Genomic DNA, 21,935 nt, shown 5'->3' with positions numbered 1-21,935 from the left:
TTACATAGATATATGCCCTGTTTTAGAAATCGCTAGGCGCTAGTCGGCCGGTCGAGGTGGACCTAGCGCCTAGCGAGAAAATCGGAGATTAAACGGAAATTAGTCGAGGACTAGTTTTAGAATTATTTTATTAAATTATTAATAAAATAAAAATATATAGTATTAAATATATGTATAATTCTGTTTATTGTAAAACATCCTAAACTCTTAATTTAAATGTCTAAATAACAAAAAAATACATATTTGATTTATATTTGACTCTAAAAATAATCATTATATACAAAATTAAGCGGAAACTAATCAGATTAGACGGTTATAATCAAATTAGACAGGTATAGTTAGATAATTAATGCTAGGCGGGGATTAGTCATTAATCGAGGTGGAGAGGGTGGGCTTAGCGATTTTGCAGGGCGTAATCGGTGCTAGGCGGAGATTTTTAAAACAGGGATATATGTCACTAACATAGCAAGTAAATTTTGAACCCATTTTCAAAATGTTTTGTGTGGAGCAAATATATTCCGAGAAGCCTTGTGTGTGTGAGATATCATCATATATAACACGACTACACGAGTGGTATCCCTTAATATGCTTCTGAATGATCATGATTACCTTAAACTTGATGGAATTTATCTACTATACGATTTTTTTATGCCAAAAAAATCTGGTTTACTATTTTTCCACTGTTTTTTTTTTATTTTTTTTATAATGAATGTAAAAATATATTCAAACCAAAAAAAGTCTTTTTGTAATTACAAAAGATGCAGTCTTGTTCTAAACGTTATTCAAAGAGTGTAAATGTATTTAGAAATTTCAGATTAGGGATCAGAAGCGAGCCAGAGCTGAAGTCCATCTGCAAACTTTGTGGTATGCTGCTGCAAGGCAAGAAGTTTGTTTCGGAGCAATCAGTCGAGAAACTTAATGAGTTGAGCTGTTGTACTAGGATTGCCTCCATGTCGTCGACGGTTACGCTCCAGCCAAATGGTATGGACTATGGCCTGAAGAGCAAGACGTAATAGAAAACAAGTTGTGCCTTTGACATTCGTACCCGAGAGGAGGATCAGGAGTTGAGAGAGTTGAGTGGAGTAAAATTGAGGGCAGAGGGATCGAGCCATAGCCTGCCAAACACATGAAGTATATCCACAATCAAAAACAGATGAGGAACAGTCTCGAGCGGGGCACTGCAGAACCCACAAGAAGGATGTCCTCCCTAGTGCGACTAGTAACTCCTGCAAAAAACAGAGTTGATTTCTCCAAACTGATTGACAAGCCCAATATTGCAGCAAAGTCCCTAAAGACCTCTAAAATTCCTTCCATTGAAGAAGCTTTCCCATCAGAGAACACCATAATATCGTCCGCAAAACAGAGGTGGGTAAGGCTTAAGCTACGACAACGAGGGTGATAGCCAAACTTGCGCGCAGCCGCATCACGGTCAAGCATAGCAGACAACACGTTCATACAAATGGCAAAAAGATAGGGAGACAACGAACAGCCTTGACGCAGACCTCGCTCACTTTTAAAAAACCCGCCAACTCCCCATTCACTTGAACCGAGAAAGTGGCTGTAGACACACAGAGATGAATCCAATGAATGAACTCCTCCGGCAAACCAAGAGCAGAAAATATATTTAAGAGAAATGGCCACTACACCGAGTCAAAAGCCTTTGAGATATCTATCTTCATCGCACATCTGGAGGACACTCCCTCCTTATGATAGTCCTTTACAAGTTCTGTAGCAAGCAATAGGTTCTCCATGAGTAACCGATCCTTTATGAATGCAGATTGGTTTGGTGCAATGAAAGCAGGCAAGATAGTCTTGAGACGGTTCGCCAAAAGCTTCGAGATAATCTTATATAAGATATTACAGCAAGAGATGGGTCTGTAGTCCTTCATTGCACTAGCCGAAGTGGTTTTTGGTATAAGAGCCAGGATTGTAGCATTAACACCTTTTGGCAAAAAACCAAACGCAAAAAAGGATTGGACAGCCTTAGTGAGATCCGAACAAAGGATAAACCAAGTACTTTTGAAAAACTCCACCGTGAAACCATCTGGACCCGGAGACTTGTTTAAAGGCATAAAGAAGAGAACTCGTTTCACCTCCATTGCTGAAACCTCTTAAAGAAGTCGACGTTGCTGGTCCACAGAACACCGAAAAGGCAACAGAACCCTTAAATCTTCAACAGAGATACCAGTGAACTCAGCCGTTTTGTGCGTTAGCAAGTGTGAAAAGAACTGAATCCCTTCAGCCTTAATATCATCCATAGCAGTAAGACAATTACCACTAGGATCAACAATCTCATGAATCGAGTTCTGAGACTGTCTTTCCGTAATGGCATTGTAAAAAACTCGGTTATTCTTGTCCCCCACATTCAACCAGTGAAGTTTAGAGCGTTGCTTGAGAAATCTCTCCTCCAAACCTGCAACCCGCTCCCAACGAGCATGAGTCGCTGCTTCCTCCACCACATCCTGAGGGGTAGGATGCAAGTGGGACGCTAGCTGTTTTGCACAAAGATCCTCATAAGCAACCGTTGCTCGTCGAGAAATATCAGCCAGCGTGTTGAGACTTTGCTCCCGTAAAACAGGTTTTAACTGCTTGAGTTTCTTGCTTAAAAAGAACAAAGAAGAAGTAGAAAGATAGAGAGCTGGAGTATCCTGCCAATAGTCTACAACACTCCGTAAGAACTCTGGTTGCGAAGCCATAAGATTCGTAAACTTAACCGGTCCCTTCTTCTGTTGTACTTCAGAATCAAAGTAAATCTTGCCACGAAGATGATCAGAACATCCCCCAGCCTCCACCAAATAGTATGATTGTGGAAAAGATTGGGACCAGTCTACATTATGAAGAACTCTGTCCAACTTCTTACAAATAAGACCATTTTCTTGATTATTGCTCCAGGTAAACAACGGACCCAAAGCTCGCAATTCCAATAGAGCAGTAACGTACCACGTCTTGAAAATCACGCATCCCAGAGGTTAACAACGGAGTGGAGCCAGCATTTGAATGCTCCTCAATGTCCAGAGTCTCGTTGAAATCTCCAAACAGAGCCCACGGCTTACCTCGAAATGAAGCTAAATCATGCTGCCTCTTAATATCAGCCCAAAGCGATTTCCTCTCCTCTGCAGTATTATAAGCATAGATAAAAGAGCACCAAATCTCATCCACACCACCACTCATCTGAACAGAACAAGTAATCATCTCCCCACTCTTGAAAACAACTGAACCTTTGTTTGCGGGCTTGACACAAAACAGATTCGTCCCAACCGACTGAAAGCATAGTTAGACACAAGGTGCCAATCACCAAAAACCTTTTTCATTACACGATCCACATTTTTTTCTTGAACCTTCGTTTCCAAAAGACAACCAAACTGAAAACCATGTTTCCTGACCCACTTCTAACAACATCCTGTTTATTTGACTTGTTAAAACCCCGAATATTCCCAAAAAAACACGACATTAACGGTTGCGAGAGGAGTTCTTTTTGTAAAACTTTCTAGGACCAACGTCCTTATTTTTCTGAGATGAGCTAGACAAAAACTTATGAGCATCCTTCGAATTCCTCGGCTATTTCACACGAAGAGCAACATGATCTTTAGGCGCTGATGGCTGATGAGCTGACGCCAAGACAGACTCAGTTCCTGTTACAGAGACAGGAGGAGCTCCAAACTTCTCAACCGTAGCAAGATCGGCATCAGGTTCAATCTCCCCTTCCTCAGCATCCCGCAAAGCATCAAACCGGGAGGAGAAGCAATTTGAACAGCACCATAAACTAGTTTTTTTTGCATTGCTTGCGTGTTTTTACCACCCAAAGTAGTAACTTCTGTCCACTCCTCTGCAATTCCCAAAACCACCTGTTCAGTAGCCAATGGAACAGAAGATGTAACAGAGCTAGGATCCGTAACTTTCCCCGCACTCTCGACCATTGGCAGAGAGGTCTCCTCCACAGGCATAGTTTTCTCCACCACTGACGTGGTGGTCGGCACATTAACGCAAACAGTAACAGCCGTATTCGTAACAGAGACAGGGGACGAAGATGCAGTTGCTAGCTTCGCCAAACAGCCATCAGCAGAGTGACCCCACTTTTGGCAGAATCCACAACGATTAGGCAGCCAAGGGTATTCATATTGCACACAGGCTTCAACTCCACGCACTGAAAAATAGTACGTTTTTGGTAGTTCTTGCATAAGATCCACTTCCACAAAAATCTTAGCATCTTCAAAATTAGTAACTAGCTCAGTGTCCGGGTGCAATCTCTTAGGTTCACCCACCGGACTTGCGAGAAAGCTAAGCCCCTCCCATGAGTACATTGAATGCTGAACATTCTTGATTGTAACCCACAAAGGCATTGTGTGAATCTCTGGTTGGGCCTCCTCTGCTATCAGAGACCACTTCGAAACAATCATTGGCAAAGCACAGACGCATTACGGATACGAAATTTGACTGTTGTTTCATTAAGTGCATAAACATCGATCTTAATATTTTTATCCCCCAAGTTCCAGATCTTGTTCAAAATAACATGGATCTTGGCTACGTGAGGCGCTTCAGTCGGGAACCTACCAATGAGAAAATCCTCCCACAGAGGCACCGAATCATTGAGAATAACCGGATATTTTTCCACTGTTCCACTGGCCAAATTCCACGAACATGCTATTACTACCAATCTATCATTTATTTTAACCATGTCTAAGGGTTTTTTTTTTTGTTGATAAAATGAGAGCACAACCGACCATTGATCTCCACCAAGGATGGTATATAGCCTACATAAACTATGTAATTTTGAGATGAAAACCCGATAAACCTTGTTGTATATCCTTAAATCCGATCGAGAAGATCCATCGTTTTATGCTGGAGTTGCCTAGCTACTTGTTCAGTTGTTCTATTATCCAAGACCCATGATCTATCCACCCAATATATAATAAAGGTATAGGTCGTATAACACTTTCACTGCTCAGAAACGGATCATGGCACACCTTCTGATATTTTTTAATGGAAAAGAAGACCATAATTAGAAAGAGTCTTAGGGTTTTCTGCAAAAGAGCCCCTCCAAATAGTTTTTTTTTTCTTTTTTTTTTTGTAAGTTTATCTTCAATTTGTAAGAAATGCAGATCAAACTTATGAAATTATATTTAATTTGCATTATATCCTTTGTGTATTTTCAAAAAAACTTGTATAGTCACTAATTTTTTTAGAATATAAGAGTAGATTTAGGTCCTCATTGCGAGAATTTCTATTTGTATTATATTATTTATCAATTTTATTTAGAAAAAAAAAAAAAGTTGTGACTGATGGTTATATTGGGCTTGTTCGTTTGGTTGAGGTTGATTACAATTTCATAGAGTGGACTAAATTAAAATTAGATTTCATAGACTTGATTACAATTTCATAGAGTGGACTAAAAATTCAGAAGGTTTTCTTTTGCAGAGAAAAAAACAAAGTCTAAATAACAATTGGGCCGTATGGGCTGAATCAAGGTCCATAGGTGCTAAAAACATTGTCCTTCAGAAAAAGTTTTGTTTTTTCTTTACAGAGATGTTCAATTAGGGTTTTAACAAAAAGGTTTTAGGTTTTTTTTTTTCCTTTCTTTCGGTTGCTTCTCTTTCTCATCTGCCGCCCTGTGGTAACATCGTTTCGTTCTTTCAACAACAATGGCGAAGAAGCGAGATCGAATTGTCAACACTCAGCCTTTTATCTCCGATGACGCCTCCGTTGCTTCTTCCAGGAAACGATCAAAGGTTCCTAAAACCCATCAGAAGCAAGAGAAGGTAAATCAAAACATCTCCCGTTCGTTCATGTGTCTCCTCATTTTTTTTCAAATTCAAGCTTTTAGAATGCTTAATTGATTGTGGTTTTGGTGATTATTGCAGTTGATTGAAGCTGGTATGAGCTCGAAGATCATGAAGCAAGCTCTTGCCCAGCAAAAGGAAGTTGCAGATGAAGAGAACGCCGAGAGAAACCTTCGCAGCGCCGCTTTTGCTGTTGCTGGCGCTGCTACTGCGGGAGAGGAGAAGAGAGTGCTGGAGGAGGAAGAAGCAGATGATATTGATGAATTTGATGGAAACTTTGATACTCAGAGCCAATTCGATAAACAAGTGAGTGTATTGATTCTATATTAGCATTAGTTCACGGATGGATGGCTTTAGATTGAAAATGCTTAGAACTAGGAGGCTTCATTAATTCTGTTTTTGATATATTTTGATGTAACTTGATTCAGGAGGAGATCAATGAGGAAGATGAGAAGTTGTTTGAGTCATTCTTAAATAAGAATGCTCCTCCTCAGCGTACTCTCGCTGATATCATTATTAAGAAAATCAAAGATAGTGATGCTGATTTGGCTGAAGGTAGATACAGATTTGTGTGTTTAATGCTTCTGCAGCTTTTGTTTGATGATTTTGTACTTCTTTGCTGATTTGTAAAGCTCATAACTTGTTGTTGCAGAGGAGCGTCCTGATCCTAAAATGGATCCTGCCATTACTAAATTATATAAAGGGTAATGTTTTGTTTCTTTCTACTTCCCACCGCAAGATCAATAGAGCTTTCAACTTAGTTTTTTGAAGCGGTTCTCATGTTTTCGAGATGATCTTAATGCAGTGTTGGCAAGTTTATGAGTGAGTATACAGTTGGGAAAATTCCCAAGGCATTTAAGCTTATTACTTCAATGGAACACTGGGAGGATATATTATACTTGACCGAGCCAGAGAAATGGTCACCTAACGCTTTGTACCAAGCCACAAGAATCTTTGCTTCCAACTTGAAAGACACACAAGTTCGACGGTTTTATAACTATGTTTTACTTCCGCGAGTGAGAGAGGATATTAGGAAGCACAAGAAGCTGCATTTTTCTCTGTACCAGTCTTTAAAGAAGTCCCTGTTCAAGCCTAGTGCCTTCAATCAAGGGATACTATTCCCTCTTTGTAAGGTATATATATTCCTCTTCCAGAATTATCCACCAACCTCTTTACAGTAATGTTTTCCTGAGAAATCTATCATCAGAATGTGAATGTTTTCTTACTAGTTCCTTGGGTATTTTTTTGTTCATTCAGTCGGGGACATGCAATCTCAGAGAAGCTGTAATTGTAGGGAGCATTCTTGAAAAGTGTTCGATCCCTATGCTCCACTCATGGTATGGTAACAAATATTTCATTAATAGAACATCTTCCACAATCTTCAGATTATTCGTTGCATATTATAAACTTCTTGACATGTATTGCAGTGTTGCCTTGCACAAGCTGGCTGAGATGGATTACTGTGGCACAACAAGGTAAACGTGTACTATTCTATTGACTTTTATAACAGAGAAAGTCAGATAGTGAGATCGCCTTCTCCCATTTAATGTAATAGTTGTAAGAATGTCCTGATAAGCCTTTTCTTCACGCAGTTACTTTGTTAAAGTTCTTTTGGAGAAGAAATATTGTATGCCGTACCGAGTACTTGACGCATTAGTTGCTCACTTCATGAGATTTGTCGATGATATAAGAGTTATGCCTGTGATTTGGCACCAGTCTCTTCTTACCTTTGTGCAACGGTAATCTTCTCCTTCTTATAAAAGATGTTTGAGAAATCAGATAGAAACTGTGAAATTAATTTGTAAACACATGTTTGAACCGATGTACAGGTACAAGTATGAATTACTAAAAGAAGACAAAGAACATCTCCAAACTCTCCTCCAGAGGCAAAAGCATCACCTTGTAAGGCTTTCTAACTTTAGAAAAGTGAAAAGTATGTTTTGTAGATCACTACTTATTCGGCTTTTTCAATGTCAATTGTAGGTAACTCCTGAGATTCAGAGAGAGCTTAAGGGTAGCAGAAACCGTGGAGAGAAAGAAGATCCTATGTTGGATAATTATATCCTTTCCTAAATTCTCAATGAAATTTACTTTTAGTATATGGGATTATGAAATCCAAGTTATGTTATTTGATCTCCTTAACAGCAACTCACTTGTCCCAGTACCAGCTAAAGAAGACAGGTTTGACATTCCTGAAGTACCAATGGAAGAGGACTGATGATGATGAATTGATGATTCATCTTGTTTGGGAATCCCCAGTTTTGTCATGGTTGTTGTATTTCTTATTCAAGTGAGAGATTGAATATTTTTGTTGCATGATGATAGTGTATCTTTTAAACATGGGTTTTAGTTTAATTCATCTTTTTGATATAAAGAATCTAGTAGACGACATTTATTGATGTGATTATTTAAATATTTACATTTTGCACGAATTTCAAAAGATTTTTATTAATTTTATTTTGTCTCTCACCAGCGGCGCCAATCGTTGGCCTGGTTTTTAAAAAATTTGTAAATCAGCCACTTTATTTTCTCTCTTGTCAAATCAAACCCTTTAGTTAAATCGTGACCGTCTATATTCATAATCAGCTCAATGAAGATCATACGGCTGTTATAATTTTTTTTAGCATCTCTAAATTTCAAAATCAGTAAAATAAAATAAAAAAAAATTCAATCGTCAACAAAAATATTCCTCCACAATAAATGTCCTCAGTGCTCTCAGCTCTCTCTCTCTCTCACCCATTCCTCTGCTACTACTACTTGTTCTTCTTCTTCTTCTTCTTCTTCCTGGATCGATCAATTCTTTTTTCGGATTTATCTCAGTTATTGCATCATATTTGCTGTACGGACGATTGTGGTTGTTTCTGTAGTTATTACAACTGTCAAGTCTTCTTCAGTTCTTCTGGTGAATAATCTCTGTAGATTTTTGAGGTTTGTGTTCAAATTCCTTCACAAACTATCTGATGGTCTTCTTAGTGTAGTTCCAGGTCTTGTTGTTCTATATACAAGTATCAGTCAAAATCCATGTTAGGGTTATAGTTGACAAACAAGGAATCTTCTTACATCTCCTGTCTTTAGATTTCGATCTCAGGTCTCGCGATTAGTTCTACGTTTTTAGGTCTTGTCTCTTTGTACTTAGTTATGTTTTTAATTAAAGATGTTTTGAGATTAGTTAAATAATTTGGGAAACTAATTATAGATGTTGCCTTTTTAAGTAGCTTAAGCGTCTCTCTCTTTTTTAGTAAAAAGCTTTTTCATCATTACTGCCTTTTTAATCCTTTCCTCAAAAGTTGTATTAATTAAACCCTCCAGAAAATTAAAAAGCTGATTAGTAAAAAAAAAATTACTACTGCAACTCAGTTCCAGTTTTTGTTTTGCCTTATCTTCAATGTACAGTGAAAAAATCCTTCCTTTTTGTCTCTTTGTATCTTGATTAATTTTATATTTCTGAAATGGAGTGCGTGATTTGTCTTCTTCCATTGTTCCATTGGTTGCATTGTGCTTGTCTGCAGATATATTCTTGGTAATTAGTAATTAGTAATCAAGAACAATTGTTAAAATCATTGTTTATTATTTTTTTTTATTTGGATGATGATAAACCCACTCTTAACATTTTGTTTTGCTGTTAGCTTTCCGTACCTTTATGAGTTAAGGGGGAGGTATTAGTTTAGGATTTAGAAAGAATTTTAATGACTTTATGTTTTTGCTGATTGTTAGAATCATAGAAAATTGAAAGTTAAAAATAAAGGGTTCTAAGAGATTGTTTAGGAAGTTTTTAAAAATCTTGATGATTTGTTTTTTCTAATCTTGTAAAATCTTTCTATTTGATGAAAGAGTTTTCATGACTTTTGTTATGAAGGAAATGATATAAAATCCTAAACCAATAACATAAAATTTGAATTCATTAATAATCCAAGATTCTTTTGTTTTACTTGAATAACATAAAACTTTTAATGACTTTATAAAACTCTTAATCCAATAACACTAGATTTATCAAGATTTTTTTTAAAAGTTTTGATTGAATAACAACATATTTTACCTAACTTTTAAAGTCATTAAAATTCTTTCTAAATCCTAAACCAATACCTCCTCCTAAATTTATTTTTGTATTGACTAGGCTGTAAAAATCTGTAATGTGTATTTATTATGCAGGGACAGAAGATGGTTGGTATATTTAATATCACCTGATTAAGGAGGAGAGAAACTTGTTTTTTGGCAATAAAGACGCAAAAGGAAATTAGCTTTTGTTCTCTTTGGTCTAAAGTCTAACGAAGAATCACAAAAAAAGAAAAGGAAGGAAGGATGATGCTGATGAGAAGAAGGTTGGCTTGCTGTAGTAGAGAGAGGGAGATTAGCATCGATTTCGATGAACAAGATAGTAAGTACTACCAAACTTTAACCAATCTCTCTTCTTGTATTATTTACACTAATGATACTTACTTAAAGTCTCAATCTGTAGCTTTTTATTTCATTTATGGGCATAATGATATGGAATATTTAGACTATACCTGTTAGGGTTTTAGTTTCCAAATAAAAATTGAATGGGTCACTATAATTGTCTTGTGACCGGTTTAGGTTTTGTGGTATGGGACCAACCAATATTTAGACCCTTAAAGGATCCTACACCAACCCTGGTCATTCATGTAATAAATAAGGGCGTGAAGACTGTAGCTTTCCCACGAGACATCAATGCCTCAATTTAATATGACCCGAGAGCATTTTACGTGATGGTTCATTGACCTCAATCTAAAGTCTAAACCAAACCCTGTTTCTTAGGATGTGGGGTTTAGTATTAGTAGTTGAGGGTCCTCTAGGTTATCTTAATTCAGAAACGGCCAAGAGTAGGTAGTTTAATTGGTTTCACATGGTGTTATTAAGACTTAAACATATCCCCTTTGAAATATTTTCAAATTGTCAGTTTTTCATTTTTTTCATTTTTCAAGGAGTAGATACCATTATTAAATCAAAATCACTGGTGCTTGATTAAACAAGTATCTTTTGAACATTTGAAAGAAATGGTTTTAAAAAGTCTTCGTAGTGGGTCCTTTTGGAATTTTCACCACATGGGGATACTAGCGTCTACTAACTCGAAATTGTTTTTTTTTATACATTTGCATTTGAGAATGGAAGCATTTGAAAAAACAAGTTTAGCAAGTTTCTTGGGTTAGCAAAAGTTTTGACTTTAGCTATTAAAGACTCGAGGAACACAACGACTTTTATTCCCATTTGTTACCATTAGTTTTCTCTTTGTAGAACACTAGGCTTGCATAAATAACGTGTCCGTGATACCATTTTCTTGATTCTCATTTGATGAGAGTGAGACAGCAAGTAGATGGGTGAGGTGGAGAGTTCTTAAATATTTACCCCTTTTTTTTACTTTCCTTCCTTTGTCAAATCTTCTGCAAGTTTTGATGTCCTATACCACACTGTAGTCTACAGTATAAAAGATGGGTAAACGTATATGCTAATGTACCCTTTTCTTTTCAGGAATGATTACATACGATGGCTTGGAAACTTGTATTATCAACAACCAATCATATGAAGAAGAGAGTGGAACAAGTCGAGGAGATGGATGCCTTACTGATTCGTTGGATGATGATGCGTTTTCTAGCTGTTCATCAAGCAAAGATGCCTCCAGTTCTTTTTCTTCCAAATGGTTACCGATGAAGAATGATGAACAGAGTTGCGATGGTTTGAGCTTATCTGGAAGGTCTCAACATTTTGATGCTAAGGAGAAGAAGAAACCAGGCTATGCCTACTGCCATCTTGATGTGGAAGCTATGAAGGAGAGATTTTCTAAGCTGTTGCTCGGCGAAGATGTCACAGGGGGATGTAAGGGTATCCAAGTAGCTTTGGCTTTGTCAAATGCTGTAACACATCTTGCTAGTATGTTCTACTATTTTACTAGCAATTTAAGCTTTTTGTTCTATTGATATATTCTGAAGTTAATTTGTGTGATATGTCTCTGGATGACTACTAAGTTTCTTAAATTTGCAGCGTCTATTTTTGGCGAGCTATGGAAACTGGAACCATTGTGTGAGGAGAAGAAGCAGAAATGGAGAAGGGAAATGGATTGGTTACTTTCTCCAACTAACTACATGATTGAGTTAGTCCCTTCTAAGCAAAATGATGCCAATGGAAGATCACTTGAGGTAAGCAGTAAAGGTATTATCCAGAGTTTTTAAAAAGTAGCTATACTCCTGAGGAAGAAACTGAACTGAATCCTCGTTTGAACAGATAATGACCCCAAAAGCTCGTGCGGACATTCATATGAATCTCCCAGCTCTTCAGAAATTGGACTCCATGCTAATTGTAGGCTATTTACTCTTTTGTTAATCTTGTCTTTTCTTGTTCTTCTTTGTACTGATCTGGTTGAACTTGCATTGTAATCTATGCAGGAGACACTAGATTCTATGGTGAACACAGAGTTTTGGTATTCTGAGATTGGTAGTAGAGCTGAGGGGAAGAACAAGAGTACAAGTGAGAGCAAGAGATGGTGGCTCCCGTCGCCACAAGTTCCCAAACCAGGGCTCTCTAACTCAGGAAGGAAGAAATTGCTTGACAAAGGCAAAGTTGTATATCAAGTCTTCAAAGCTACAAAAGCCATTAATGAAAACGTTCTTCTTGAAATGCCAGTACCTGATGTCATCAAGGAAGCAATACCCAAAGTAAGCTTTACTATCCCTTTGAAATAATCATAAACAGTGTAGTGTGTAACAACTATGTGCTAAAATCTTGTGTTGTAACAGTCTGGAAAGAACAGCCTCGGTGATGAGCTGTACAAGATGTTGGCTTTGGAATCTGCCACAGTAGATGAAATCTTGATATCTCTCAAGCTGGGAACTGAGCATGCAGCTCTGGAGACAGTTAACAAGTTAGAATCTGCTATATTTGCATGGAAAGAAAAGATTACAGAACAAGGCAGCAACGGTAAATCCCCTGTACGAGCAGCTTGGTCATTTTCTAAAGATCCAACGTCTGAAATTAGTCGCAATGATTCAATCTTGAACCGAGCTAAAGCGCTTAGAAATCAGATCAAAACCAAATACCCTAATCTCCCTCACTCGTTTCTTGATGCCACAAAGATCCAATATGGCAAGGTAAAACATAAACAGAACTACTTACATCTTCATATCTCTTTCTTACTCCCATGTCCTGAAACATCTCATACTTTTCTATTACAGGACATTGGTCATGCGGTTCTTGAGGCATATTCCCGAACACTTGCGAATCTAGCATTCAGGATTCTTTCAAGAATGGGAGAAATCTTGAAAGAAGATTATTTAAGCAACCCCAACTCTCCTGCGCCACCGAGTTGCTTTCTTAACTCCCGTGACCCTTACAGAACACCTGAGAGGCCTTTGCTTTCGTCCCGTGTAAGGCATTCTTTAACAGAAGACATGAACAAAGCTGATGGGACAGAGACTGGTTTAGATTTTTTGTTTGCCGATACTAAGGCCAGTTCAGTGAATACAACTCCAAGTAGAAGCAGTAGACTCTGGTGTCTGAGTAAAGTGCCTTCTGATGCTTCTCCTTGATTTAGAAGGTCTCCGTAGTTTGATGCGTGCCACCTGAAGCTTCTCCTTTACTTTTGAGGGTTTTAAATTATGAAGCCTGAGATATTGTAAATGTATTAACAACATGCAGTTGAAGTATTATTAATACATGCAATTTTGTTCATAATTGCACCGTAAAAAAGTGGTTTTGTAATGGTTAAATTGATTTGGCTCCATTGACAAAAAAAATAAAGAAAAACTGCTAGCATGAAATGGAGATGGGTTGGAGATGGTCTAAGTTGCTAGTGACATCCAATTTATCCAGAACTACCTTACGCCCGCTTCCAATGAAGTCACCAGCAAGACTGAAAGTGCAAGCAGAATTTATTCTCAAAGACTTTTTGTGGCTTTCCTGGATGGGAAAAGTTATACTTACGACAAGTCGACAACACAGATGAGAGAGACTGACTACGAATGTTTTAGCATTTGCAACTACAGAGGTCAAAGAGATCCTGACTATTAAAAAAAACACGAAATTACTTTTAGACTACAGATATAAATTCAGATCTTTAATTTTTGAAAGGTACTCTTATCATAGTTAATATTATTTCCGTTTTACAAAAAGTGTCATATTTTGACATGTTTCAGGCACATTATAAATAGTTTGAGACATCCATATTTAGACTTATATTTAAACATGAAAATTAGTTTTTTTATGGCTCATGAATGAACCTTAGTTTATTATGTAACAAATCAAATCAAAAGAACTATGAACTTGAAAGATTAAAGAACAACTTTTCTTTATTGATTTAGAAACTTCTCAAAACTAAATATCTTTCTCTCTTAGGTCTTATGGAACATCTCTCCATGACCTCTTATTTATATAGATTTTAGCAATCCCTAAATCTATATGGAAAAGGAAAACTTACAAAACTTCTAATATTTAGACTTTATTTGTATTTCCTATTTTCTATCTCTTCTAGCATCTTCTAGGAAGAGATTACTTAGTCTCCAAGTCTTGGAATTATCCAAAATTCTCCCCCTTAATTCCAACTTGAACTTTAGGAAGCTTTGTCTCAACAACTCCGATTACACTCATTTCTTTAAACTTTATTCTTGCTAACGGCTTAGTAAGGATGTCCGCCTTCTGCTCCACACTGGGTACATACTCCACTTCAATATGTTCGTTTTCTATGGATTCTCGAATGAAATGGTACTTTGAAAGTATGTGTTTGCTCCTTCCATGAAACACCGAATTCTTGGTTAAAACAATGGCCGACTTGTTGTCGATCTTTAGTATAACCTTCTCGTCAATACAAAGAACCTCTTTTAACAACTCCTTGAACCATATAGCTTGTTTTGCGGCTTCCGTCGTTGCCATAAACTCTGCTTCACATGAGGATAATGCGACGGTGGGTTGCTTTTGTGATGTCCAAGTGATTGGCGACGAACCGAAGTAGAAAATATGACCTGAAGTACTTCTCCCATCATCGACATCGATAGTGTGACTACTATCACTATATCCTATCACTCTCTTTGATCCGTCTCTCCTAAAATGCAAACCAAGGTTAGTTGTTCCTTTCACATACCTTAACACGTGTTTGAGAGCTTTTCCATGTGACTCTCTTGGACTTTGCATGTATCGGCTTAGAACTCCAATTGCGAATGCCAAGTCCGGTCTTGTGTGAAGTAAATATCTTAGACACCCTATGGCTCTTCTGTAACTGGTTGCATCGATCTCAGGTTCGTGTTCTGCTTTAAGGAGCTTCAAGTTTGACTCCATCGACACATGAGTCAAATTCCACGACTCCATCTTAGTGTCATTAAGGATCCCATGTGCATACCCTTCTTGTTTTATCATGATCCCATCTTCTCCTTGAAGCACTTTGATACCAAGATAATATGTTAGCATGCCTAGATACGACATCTCAAATTTCCTTGACATATCTTCCTTGAATTGTTCAATAACCTTGCGTGAAGTTCCCGTTACGAACAAATCATCAACATAGATTGCCACTATCAAGAATCCGCCATGAGAAAGCTTGAACATTCCTGGTGCTTCATCAGTTTCATTTTGAGGAGACCAGTCCCAAGCTTTTTTCTCGTCAAATACTACATCTCTACTAACCGTTATCTTCCTTGTGAGTGGATCATATAGACGATATGACTTAGAACCCAGTTCTGTTCCGAGATTGATCACACTTCTTGACCGATCATCTAGCTTCTTTAAATGTGGTCCGGTGATCTTGAAGTGAGCTACACATCCAAAAACCCTTAAGTGCTCGATATTGGGTTTCTTGGACCATAAGCTCTCATACGGTGTTTGACCTTGTAATGCCTTTGTCGGAACTCGGTTCATAAGATATGTTGAATGACGTACGGCTTCTCCCCACATATCATTCGGAACCTTCATTGCTTTAAGTAAGCTTCTGGTCATCTCCATTAATGTGCGATTCCTTCTCTCAACCACACCATTTTGTTGTGGCGTATATGGTGAGGTTAAGTGCCTAGAAACTCCATTCTCTTCGCAAAATTGATTAAAGTCAGTAGAAGTGAACTCTCCTCCTCTATCAGTGCGAAAGGTTTTAATGTCCTTGCCGGTTTGTTTCTCCACAAATTCTTTAAACCTTTTGAACCAATCGAACGCTTCACTCTTCTCCTTTAACAACATTGTCCACATATATCTCAAGAAGTCATCTATTAAAACAAACACGTACCGGTTGTTTGCTAGTGTTGGTGGTGATATTGGTCCGCACAGATCTCTGTGAACCAACTCTAACACTTGTGTTGCACGGTAAGTTGCTTTGATTGGGAACGTGTTTCGGGTTTGCTTCCCGGCTAGACATGCATCACATACGTTCATCTCATGTAATACTTGTGGCATTCCCACGACCATATCTTTTCTCACCATATTGTTCATGACACCAACACTGATGTGACCTAGCCTCGCATGCCAAGTCCATGTAGCTTCTTCTTCTTGAATTGAGAGACACTTCTGAAAGCTGATCTCCAGCGGCGTTTTGTAGAGGCGGTTTGGCGACCTTACAACTTGAACTAGTAGTCGTCCGTGCGAATCACTTAAGGTCAACCTGTTTCCCTTCATCTTTACTTCACAACCATTCTCTGTTGCTTTTCCAAGGCTGATGATGTTGTGTTTTAAATCCGGTATGTAAAATATTTCTTTAAGAGTTCTTCTTTCACCCGACTTGGTCACAAAGACAATTGAACATTTCCCGATAATGTTTACATACGACCCATCACCAAACTTTACTCGCCCCTTGATGTTTTCATCTAAACTTGAGAAAAACTCTTTGTTTCATGTCATATGGTTGCTTGCGCCGTTGTCGAGATACCAAACACTTGCGGTGTTAGTATCGTAGTTATCAGGAAACACTTTATCTTCGTTCAAGAACACCACTTCATGAACGTAGAGGGCTTCAGCTTCTTGAGTCTCGTTTAGGTTTGTTTCATGGTGTTGTAGAGGCTTATCGGGGCATTTTGAAGCATAGTGACCCGACTTGTCATACCTCCAACATACGACTTTTGTAAGATCTTTCTTCTTTTGATCATTCTCTGAGATTTCTCCTCCTTGATTTTGACCGTTAAATGTACCATGGCCTCGTCCTCTGCCTCTACCAAAACTTCCTCTTCCGGTACCGCCTTTGCCTCTTGCTCCCCCTCGAAATCCACCGTACCCTCCACGGTAATCGGTGTTTGAGAACATGAGTTTACCTTGATCTTCACTCAAGGTCTCCTTCCCAACTCGTTCTTCATAAGCTTTTATCCTTCCTACTATATCTTTGAAGGTTGTTGTGTTTAAGTTGAGGACCTGTTCAAGAGATGCTACGATATGAATAAATTTTTCTTTTGGAAGTCCCGATAAAAACTTCTTCACAAGTTTTGTTTCATCGATTGCTTCTCCTAGGGAGGCTGATTGAGCAGCGAGTCCTGAAATCTTCCCTGCATACTCATCTACCGACTCTGAATCTCCCATCATTACCCGATCTAACTCTGCTTTTAGAGTTTGAAGTCTTGCTTCTTTCACCCGGTCTGCTCCCTGGTGACGAGACTCGATAGCTTCCCATAGGTTCTTCGCTGAATTTTGCTCTCCAATCTACAAAATCAACGTCTCTGGAATCGACTGCAACAACAGATCAATCGCCACATCGTTCATCTTCACGTCGGCGGAGCCTGGCTCTATTGTGTCCCATACTTCGCTGACCCGTAGCGTGATCTTCATAAGCATTGACCAAACTGTGTAGTTTGTCAATGTTAACATCGGACATTGGATCGAAGGTGACCCAAGGTCTTTGGATCGTTGTGGTGGATTGCTGTCTCCCATGCTTGAGAACAAGGCTTCTTTAACCCCCGTCTTCTGCACAAGCTCTGATACCAATTCAAATCAAAAGAACTATGAACTTGAAAGATTAAAGAACAACTTTTCTTTATTGATTTAGAAACTTCTCAAAACTAAATCTCTTTCTCTCTTAGGTCTTATGGAACATCTCTCTATGAACTTTTATTTATATAGATCTTAGCAACCCCTAAATCTATATGGAAAAGGAAAACTTACAAAACTTCTAATATTTAGACCTTATTTGTATTTCCTATTTTCTATCTCTTCTAGGAAGAGATTACTTAGTCTCCAAGTCTTGGAATTATTCAACAACAAACCACTGGTAATTAAGCTACTAAGCAAATAGGAAAACACTACATATGATTGATTTTTTTTTTTGTCGACAAAAGATTAGCTTAGAGAGAGCCAATTGGGTGGGAAAAACAGAATACATTGTATCAATTAAATTGTATAAAAAAACTAAGTGATATAATTTTAAATTACTTATTTATAAGTGAAGCAAATAAATGACTTAGCATCAATTATACTAATTGATGTTATAATTATTTAATGACATTATTTATTTAAATCTGATTCAATTTTAATGATTTAAGGAGCTCCATAATAAATACCATGTATCAATAGATTTAATAACAGTTATTAATTTCATTCATAATTTAAAGACATAATTTTCAAAGCTACTATTAGTCTTATTTGCAATATTTTAGAATTTATAAATTATCGCCTTACTATATACATTTCTTACTAATTTACTCTTCATAATTTGGTAATTTTTTGTTAAAAAAATGCAATTAATATTTGTATCCTAAAAATGGAAAAAATGCAACAGAAAGCTCTATAAAATACTATGATTATCATAGCTGACACATGTAATGCATTCATACGTTTGTATGACACATTACACAACATATATATGTTAGTGTGTAAGTAAAAAATCATATAATAATGTATGAAAAAGGTTAGTTTACCCCAATTACAGTTTGCTAATTTTAATTGAAATCAACTTATGATAATTGAAAGTACATGAAACTTTTGTGTTATATCTGTTTATATATGTATATTTATTAAAAGTTGTATTTTCATAACTAATTTGTTATTTGATTACAAAAGTTTTCTCTAATTATTTACTATTATTTTCATTTATTATTTTGTAATTTAAAAATTATGTACGTAAAATATGTGTATATTATCTTTTACATACTAAATGTATTATATATATATTTTTAATAATTTTCTATGATCTAGTTATATTGGTTTTGAAATTTTCTTCTATTGACTTTACTTATTTGTGCTAAACATTTAGCCGATTTTTGACTATTTCGTAAGATACATGTTACATTTTTTCAAAAATATTTCCCGCATAATAAAATATTACCTGAGAGCCATGTTACATTATTTCTCAAAGTAATTTTACAATAGATAAAAAATTTGTGAGCTTTTATATACCCATGATTTTTACATTTACATTGAATATTTTTCTTGAAGATATAGTACTATATTCTAAAACAAAATGCAAAATTCTATAATATTGCAAAATTTCATAGTTTATCAACAAAGCTTGAAATTACCTTTACAAGGAAAATGAGAGTAATAGACGAAGACAGCCTATTCTTAGTAAAAAAAAACAAAACCTTAAAGTTTAGTTTTAAAGTCATAAACACAAAAGCTATAATTAGTGGCCCTCTCAATTAATCAAATGGAGTACAAAACAAATCTTTATTGCTATATCTTCGTATTAATGAGTCCAGCTAAGCAGCAAGTCATCTAATGACTGCATGAAGCCGTTTCGTTACTAATATAAATAGAGTATTCATAGCCAAACATCTAAACACAACACCACCCACAAAAAAAAGAAGAAAAGCAAAGAAAGATGAGGTCGAAGTTGAAGTTATCGCTCATAGCTAACAACTACTTGAGGAAACAAAGATTCAAGAGGAGGAAGGAAGGGATAACGAAGAAACTCCATGAGTTCACGACTCTCTGCGGTGTGAAAGCCTGTGCGGTCATCTGCAGCCCGTACGAGAATCCGGTGTTGTGGCCATCAGCGGAAGGCGTCCAAGAGGTGGTTTCAAAGGTTATGGAGTTACCGGTGGAAGATCAGTGCAAGAAAATGTTTAATCACGAGAGCTATTTGCGTCGCGAAATCACCAAAGCAGAGAAGCAAGTGGAAAAGCTGCGTAGTGATAACCGAGAGACTCAGCTTAGACAATTTATGTTTGATTGTCTCGAAGGCAAGATGAATCAGCACCCGTATGATGCAACGGACCTTCAAGATCTGAGATCTTATATTGGTAGCTATATCAAGAAGCTTGATTTCAGGATGAAGGTCCTTACAGAAGAAAATGGTGAGTCCTCTTCCTCCACTCTGCTTCTTCCTTCTTCAGTTGCTGGTGCAGATTCTCCTGCTGTTGAGGTTACTGGTCATCCTGGTGTTGCGGATGCATCTATGGTAACTGATTTTAATGGATTTGATGGTTATTTTCCTTATGACGGTATGACTATGAATCCGATTCCGAATCAGCATGAGTCGTTGGTTCAACACCATGTTCCTGTTGGCTCGGTTCAACACCATGTTCCTGTTGGCTCGGTTCAACACCATACTCCCATGAATCTTGATGATCAGATTCAACATGGAATCTACGATATGAATTTGCACCAGGATATGAGTTTGGATCCAAATCAGTATCCATATCCACAGGGATCATTTATGAATCTGTTGCTGGGACATCCTCAAGAAATGGGTTATGATGGAGAACATGCCCATATCCCTTTCGTGAACGACAACTATCACCAGTTACCAACCATTGATCTTGCTACAACTGAACAAATGGGTTATGATAAAGAGCATGAATCGTTGGTTCAACACCATGTTCCTGTTGGCTCGGTTCAACACCATGTTCCTGTTGGGTCGGCTGAATACCATACTCCCATGAATTTTGATGATCAGATTCAACATGGAATCTATGATATGAATTTGCACCAGGATATGAGTTTGGATCCAGTTCAGCCTTCGTATCCACAGGGATCATTCATGAATCTCTTGATGGGGCATCCTCAACAAATGGGTTATGATGAAGAGCATGCTCACAACCCTCTTATGAACGGCAACTATCACCAGCTACCAACCATGGATTTTGCTTCAACTGGTCACATGCCTTCCATCAACACCAACACCATTGCGGGTGTTTATGCTCCGGATGACATCAATGGTCTTTAATCAGAATTCAGAAGATGTGGATTTCTAATAAGTGTTTGCATTTGTGTTTGTTCATTTCAAAGGACAAATATTTGATGATGTTTTTAACCTTCGAGTCCTCTCCCTTTGAGTGGATTCTATTATTTATGGTACTAGATAATGTATCAAAATGTTGACCAAAAAGAAAAGATAATGTATCGAAATGTTAATTATATTTGAAAAAATATGGTCATAAAATAATATTTTACTAATTTGTTTTGCTCTTAGATTAGTTTATAATATAATACATAAATAGATTTTTTACCTCGTTTATCCAGATTGTTATCTCTAGTGATTTCGTTTTGTAAACTCTGTATTCTTGGGTAGGTTAGCAATCATAGAGTATAAATCTACTTGTAATCTGTTTGGTTGATAAAAAAAAAAAATACTAATAACCAACTATTGTAGGTAAATTGTAACGTCTCTATTATCACCTTTTAATGGGTCCTATGTCCAATCCCAGTCTATGGGCATACCTTTTTTAATGGAATTTACGTCTTCACACTAGGCCATAAGCTCATCCATATCCGACGGTCGGTTTGCTATGTCATGGAGCCTTTAAATACTTGTTACCGTCCCTACAAATCACCACATGATCTTTCCCTGTATTTCTGTCCTCACTTGCACACTTCTCGGAAGGTCACTTATCCTAAGACCATTTCAGCATAAGCACTCTTAACTGTGGAGTTCTCTCAGGACTCTTGACCAAAAATATAAGTGCACTTTGGTGAGATAGGTAGTCAAATCAATTTTTTTAAACTTCTCTACAAGTCTCTGAAACCGGGGTGTCACATTAATCTAATTATTATTGGTAAATTTCAGTTGTTTCAATGAATGTATTAATTATTAAAGATACATTTTTATTGTTTGTATTTCGTTTTTTCCATTTTTTAATTTTCTAATCAAACTGGTAAATAGATTTCCTATGATCACCCAGAAATTAGATCATTTTTTTTTTTGTCTAAGGAGATAAATGTTTCATTGAAAAATGAAAATAGTTTAGGTTTACAATCTTGGGTAATAGTGCTAAAGTAATGGTCCCATGGCCAAAAAATAAAAGCGAACAACATGGA

At 37.1% G+C, this 21,935-nt stretch overlaps 3 protein-coding genes across 4 annotated transcripts; all 3 read left to right on the top strand.

The window, feature by feature from the left end:
* Positions 5,551-8,176, top strand: LOC104777196 (bystin). The gene is made up of 11 exons (XM_010501409.2): positions 5,551-5,756; positions 5,859-6,083; positions 6,206-6,332; positions 6,430-6,481; positions 6,583-6,910; positions 7,035-7,114; positions 7,205-7,252; positions 7,370-7,516; positions 7,607-7,679; positions 7,761-7,836; positions 7,931-8,176. The coding sequence occupies exons 1-11, from the start codon at positions 5,640-5,642 to the stop codon at positions 7,993-7,995; spliced, it is 1,338 nt and encodes a 445-aa protein (XP_010499711.1). The 5' UTR covers positions 5,551-5,639; the 3' UTR covers positions 7,996-8,176.
* On the top strand, positions 8,446-13,496 carry LOC104777195 (rop guanine nucleotide exchange factor 14-like). Of its 2 annotated transcripts, XM_010501408.2 has the most exons (8): positions 8,446-8,705; positions 9,927-10,152; positions 11,262-11,660; positions 11,772-11,926; positions 12,012-12,086; positions 12,173-12,442; positions 12,524-12,874; positions 12,959-13,496. In XM_010501408.2, the coding sequence occupies exons 2-8, from the start codon at positions 10,077-10,079 to the stop codon at positions 13,310-13,312; spliced, it is 1,680 nt and encodes a 559-aa protein (XP_010499710.1). In that variant the 5' UTR covers positions 8,446-8,705; positions 9,927-10,076; the 3' UTR covers positions 13,313-13,496. The 2 variants fall into 2 exon arrangements, with proteins under 2 accessions (XP_010499710.1, XP_019099326.1); XM_019243781.1 differs by lacking the exons at positions 8,446-8,705; positions 9,927-10,152 and adding an exon at positions 11,008-11,115.
* LOC104779012 (agamous-like MADS-box protein AGL86) lies at positions 19,479-20,989 on the top strand. Its single transcript, XM_010503411.2, has one exon. The coding sequence runs from the start codon at positions 19,498-19,500 to the stop codon at positions 20,842-20,844; it is 1,347 nt and encodes a 448-aa protein (XP_010501713.1). The 5' UTR covers positions 19,479-19,497; the 3' UTR covers positions 20,845-20,989.

The sequence above is a fragment of the Camelina sativa genome, chromosome 3 (genome assembly GCF_000633955.1).
Source record: "Camelina sativa cultivar DH55 chromosome 3, Cs, whole genome shotgun sequence".
In the NCBI taxonomy this organism is placed as follows: domain Eukaryota; kingdom Viridiplantae; phylum Streptophyta; class Magnoliopsida; order Brassicales; family Brassicaceae; genus Camelina; species Camelina sativa.
The sequence above is the reverse complement of the archived record's forward strand: the minus strand, read 5'-3'. Positions and strand labels throughout refer to the sequence as shown.